This window comes from Octopus bimaculoides, chromosome 9, assembly GCF_001194135.2.
Source record: "Octopus bimaculoides isolate UCB-OBI-ISO-001 chromosome 9, ASM119413v2, whole genome shotgun sequence".
In the NCBI taxonomy this organism is placed as follows: domain Eukaryota; kingdom Metazoa; phylum Mollusca; class Cephalopoda; order Octopoda; family Octopodidae; genus Octopus; species Octopus bimaculoides.
In genome coordinates, this window is record NC_068989.1 from 11,533,938 (window position 1) to 11,539,654 (window position 5,717).

At 35.5% G+C, this 5,717-nt stretch overlaps 1 protein-coding gene across 1 annotated transcript in view; it reads left to right on the forward strand.

Annotated features, from left to right (window-relative positions):
- The window catches only part of LOC106871955 (uncharacterized), a 6,997-nt gene extending 3,141 nt beyond the window's left edge, over nt 1-3,856 (forward strand). The window contains exon 2 of the mRNA XM_014918737.2: nt 2,177-3,856. Coding sequence (XP_014774223.1) covers nt 2,515-3,546 — 1,032 coding nt within the window. The 5' untranslated portion in view covers nt 2,177-2,514 and the 3' untranslated portion in view covers nt 3,547-3,856. The remainder of the gene's footprint in view (nt 1-2,176) is intronic.
- The last annotated feature ends 1,861 nt before the right edge of the window (nt 3,857-5,717 follow it).

Genomic DNA, 5,717 nt, shown 5'->3' on the forward strand with positions numbered 1-5,717 from the left:
TACTACTACTACTACTACTACTACTACTACTACTACTACTACTACTACTACTACTACTACTCTTCCTCATCCGCCTTCTCGTCGTCGTCGTCGTCGTCGTCCTCCTCCTCGACCTCGGAGAAAGAAAGAGGGGGAGAGAGTGAGAATGAGAGAGAGAGTGAGAAAGTTAAATAGATAGGTAGAGATATGAGTTACAATCAAATATATATACGCATTTACGCACCAACACACCCACACACCCACTTATATGTATACATACACTTTTATACACGCATGCATACGTACACTCTCTCACACACATACACACATATAAGCACTTATATATATATAATATATATATTAAATATAACTGTATATTAAATAAAACTATAACATATATATTAAATATAATTCTGTGTGTGTGTATATATATATACACACACACACACACACACATACATACATATATAATTATATATATAAAAAATATATCGTATATATATACTATACTTGAGACAAACAGGTAAACAGGTGTACACACATACGTTTTTAAAGATGAGGTAATAAGCATTACAGTAGAATATTTCTGATTATGACGCGCAATTTCCATTTTATGTAGATTCATATAAAACAATATTCTATGAACAGAACAAAATATATAAAAGAAACCCTTAGCAAATACAAAAAAAAACAAACAACCCCCAAAACATCAAAACCAAAGAACAATAAAAACAACTTTAAAAAATACTCAATCCCCGGCTTTAACTTCAGAATTATAGTAAGGAGAAAAATAAATGAATAAATTTATGTACGTGGCTATACGGTTTATTTGTTTATATTTTTTCCTGAAGAAGTTTTTAGATTGACTAGAAAGCAGACGATAAGTATTAAGGAACGTCTGCTTTGTTGATTAACGTATTGCGTTTGACCTGGTGACATCATAAGGTGTCTCAAAGGTGAGAGGGTAATTCCTTGGGCAAAGTTATTTTGTCTACTGTGACCCAGTCTGGTAGAAAATTGATTGAATCTATTTGTCTTTTTGGCAATGTTTCAAATGATTTAAGACAGGTGTATGTTGTTTATACCATTGTGATGCATCTATGTCGTATATATGTAAGTATGTATGTAGGTATGTATGTATATACACGTGAATGTGTGTGTGTACATGGATCTGTCTGTTCATATACGTATGCACACTCATAAATACTCATACACACATCTATTCCTAAGTTCGCACGTGCGTACCTGCCTACCTACTTACTTACCTACCTAACTACTTACCTACCTACGTACGTACACATACACTCACATATATACATAGAGAGATGTACATACACATATGCATACATATATATGAATATTCATATCAAAATCTAGCGACAGGAACAGCTCTAGATTAAGATCTCTATCTATCTATCTATCTATCTATCTATCTATCTATCTATCTATCTATCTATCTATCTATCTATCTGTGTGTGTGTGTGTGTGTGTGTGTGTGTGTGTGCATATGTACATGCTCACTTGAAACTGTACAGAAAGGAGACACCAAAACAATGAAAGGAAGTGCTCCAGCATGGCCTCATCCTCTGGCTGGAACCAGTAAAAAATAAAAGAATATATACACTTAGACCTCTTCGGTCATAAATGACTATGGGATTGAACCTGGAAAGTTCCCCTCCGAGGCACATGTTCGAGCAAGGTTGTTTAGGGAAGACGAGCAGTCACCCATGCATACTGGTCTCCATTTTCCATGTCACTGATGTTGTCCAAGTGAAAGGTAAAGGTCGATACAGCTTGGCACTAGTGACGTCGCACCTCATTTCTTTAGATGAGTGAACTGGAGCGACGTGAAATAAAGTGTCTTGCTCAAGAACGCAACACAGCCCATGTTTGTGAGCATGACGCTCTATATATTTATATTATGTATTTACACACAAACACACACATGTGAATATATAATTTACTTACTTATTTCAGTCATTGGACTGCGGTCATGCTGGAGCACCTCTTTTAGTCGAACAAATCGACTCCAGGACTCATTCTTTGTTAGTCTAGTACTTATTCTATCGGACCTTTTTGCCGAACCGCTAAGTATCTGTCTGTCTGTCTGTCTGTCTGTCTGTCTGTCTGTCTATCTATCTATCTATCTATCTATCTATCTATCTATCTATCTATCTATCTATCTATCTAATTGCAGGTTTCGATATTTCTCCAAGAGCATTCAATACGGTTATGAATTTCCAAAAGACTAGTGAAACGGACGTAAAAATCTTCTGCATATTTTGAAAAGTCTTTGAAACGTCTAGAGAAACTTTTCCTATATGTAAATCAAAACAAAAAGCATTGTTTCGAATTTTTGTTAATTTGGACATAATTTAGAATTTTATCAATTTTTCGCAACATAAAAAGATTCTTCCGTAAAAAAAGACTAAAAACAAATAGCAAAACAAAAAACAAAAACAAAAAGAACGAAAACAAAATCAAAATAAAACTAAAAAAAAAACAGGAAACAACTCAAAAACAAAAGTATTAATCATGTCCAGAGCTGAATCTGAAAATACCTCTTTGGCACCGGACATGTCTTCAGTGGGTTCTAAAAATACATATAAAGGTAAGGCATTTCATACCTATTCTGAAACTGAGTCTGTTTCGAGATGTTCATTTAAAGATGTAACGAATTCTGAGAGAGGTAACACTTCCAAGGTAGATTCGATGAAAAGTGTGTTTTCCCTCTCTGATGAGTTAAGAGCCAACAGGCAGGAGTTAATTTTCCACGATTTTAACCGGCAACTTCGTAAAGTAAAAGATTCTTTAGAAAGACTGGCTACTAGATTGTCAGAGAAGGAGAATTTTAGCAGCCCTTCGTCTGCTTCTGAATCCTCTGATAGTGACTCGGATATCGAATGTTCAAACAACAAAACACAGAAAAACGGTCCAAATTCGAAGAGAAAGTCTGTAGATTGTTCGAATATTCTTAATTTGTCTTCGAGTGACAGTGAAGAAGATAGAAATGTCAAATATCGCAAACAAAAACGCACTAGGAAATCAATTACAGTGACAACTCCTTCAGGAAGCGAATGCTCCATCTTGCATTCGGATCATTCAATACTCACTAGTTCTGGCAAAAAGACTAAAGCCAAAACTAAAAAGAGGAAAACTACTGTTGTAAAAGCGAGCTCCAGCACTGACTTCTCAGTATCGGACCTTAATTTCATCACACGATCAGAAGATGTAATTCAGGACAAGAAAAAAAAGTATCGATCATCTCGTAATAAGAACAACCAATATATGAGCTCAGAATCAGAACATATTTCCGAAGCAAAAATTCGCAGCAGACAGAAGAAGAGTTCGGCAAAGAAATCGTCATCAGGAACCGGCAGCGATGTTTCTATAAAATCAGTTTCAATACCCATGAAAGATCTAACGAAGAGACTTCTTGACAAATTTATTGACCTTCGCAACAAGAATTGCCCTCCTCGGAATTCGAAAGATGCATCAGATAGTTCTTTTTCTTCAGATTCTCTCCATGAAACTATTTTCATCAGGAAATCCTGCGAATACAAGTAAAACTCACACATCTCGCAACGAAACAAGGAAAGTTTTACGAAAAATGATACACGAAATATTATTCAATAAAAGTGAGTTTAGTTGACATTTGCATTAAATTTTCGAAGGGAAAAAAAAATAATAAGCAGATAGGTAAAACATTTACCAAGCAACGGTTGACGTCATAGCTGTCCTAATATCCATTTAGAAGCAAACAGCTGAGCCAATGTCTAATGGTTGTCGCCATCTTATTTTTAGCATCAGCTGAAGGTAATAAACTTAATACTTGATTAAAGAATAAAATGAAATAAAGGTTGGAAATATTAAATGATCTGATAGTTTGTTCTTATTAGTTTGTATTGTGAGGAGAGCAGAATATTTTCCATCCATTAGTGTAATATGTGTAATAATGATAATGTGGGAAGACTGATTATTATCTTTTCTGTCGGAAAATTGCGCTCTAAAAAGCTTATCTAGAAACTTCCACCTTCCAGATTGTCACATACATCAAATGTCTATAGAATTCTCCTGTCTTCTCGAGTGTAAGATGCAGTAGAGTTTAGACAATCTCCTCTAGGCGAAAGCTTTTAGTAAGACAACCTAAGCACATACGAAGTCAACGTACGAAAATAACTACTAAAAGGTAGTAAAACTTTTTAGATGCCTTTTATATTAATGAATGGTGGTTTGTTAGAAACGGTAGAATGGCGGACTAAAAGATTTGGTTATGCCTGTTCAAATCTTCTCAACTTCGATTATGTGCCAGAAAAATGTATTTGGATCGATTAACTCGTTAATATTCCTTTCTTGTAAAAGTGGGATTTGCATCAAAGTTAAGAATTAATGGTGGTCGTTCTTGGCGGAATTCAAGATCAGAGCATAAAGACAGACGAAATGTTGCAAAGCATTTTGCGCATTGTGCTAACGATTCTGCCAGCTCACCGCCTTTAAGTTAAAAATTAAGAATTGGTCGCAAATTTTGGTACAGTGCTGGCAATTTAGAAGGAAGGGCGAGTCGATTACATATACCTCGGTTACATAGACCAACTGGTACTTACTTTATCGAGCTGTGTTCAACTGGTACATATTTTATCAACCCCGAAAGGATAGGAGGCAAAGTCGACCATTGCGGAATTAGAACATGGAACGTAAAATCGGACAAAATGTTTGTGTTGAAAAACCTCACAGTTTGTAGGGAAAAGCAAACGTGTTTTAATAAAGAGTGGATCGTATTTGAAAAAGATGGACAGGTATTTGTATGTATATGTTTATTTGTATGTATGGGTGTATTTGTACGCCTGTATGTATGTGTATTCTGTGTGTATATATATATGGTAGTAAGTTAATGTGTGAAAAAACTCACAGTTTGTAGGGAATAAAAGTTTGTCGATCGCATTTATGTATGTATGTATGCCTGTATATATATGAGATAATAGTTTCACTTGAATAGTTTCAGTATTAAGCATTTTGTCCGGCATACTAAATGTGAGATTCTGCTAGTTCGCCGCCTGAAGTTAAGAATTAATATTTATTTCGAATTTTGGCACAAGGCCAGCAATTCCGTGGGAGTGGATAAGTCAGTTACATCGACCCCAGTGCTCAGTTGGTACTTATTTTATCGACTCCGAAAGGAAGAAAGGTAAAGTCGACGTCGGTTGAATTTGAACTCAGAACGCAAAGGCGGACGAAACGCCGCTAAGTATTTCGCCCGCCGTGCTAACGATTTTGCCAGCTCACCGCCTTAATATCAAAGTGAGAATAATGTAAAACAATCACTTTTTAAAAAGCTAGGAACGATCCAAATAAATTGGACTCTTGTAGTGAGTACACACTAGGTCTCCGAGAGAAAAATTCCATGGAATCCTAAGAACAATGGGCGACAAAATATTAAAAAGATACTTCGGGGTACGAAAAACTATTTACAAATTATTGTTGATAAACAGACCACATTTTGGTGAATGAATCCACATGAAAACTCAATCGTGTAAGCTTTAAAAATGACAACGCCGTTTTGCTTGTTTATCACTTGTCATTAATGTAAGAAATTTCTACTCTATAAGGTTATTTATAATTCTCTAGTCAGTCTTATAAAGGCGCGTGGCTAAGTTGTTAGGGTCACAATCTTTAGAAATAAGCAACGTTAGCACACCGGGCGAAGTGCTTAGTGGTATTTCGTACGTTTTTACGTTCTG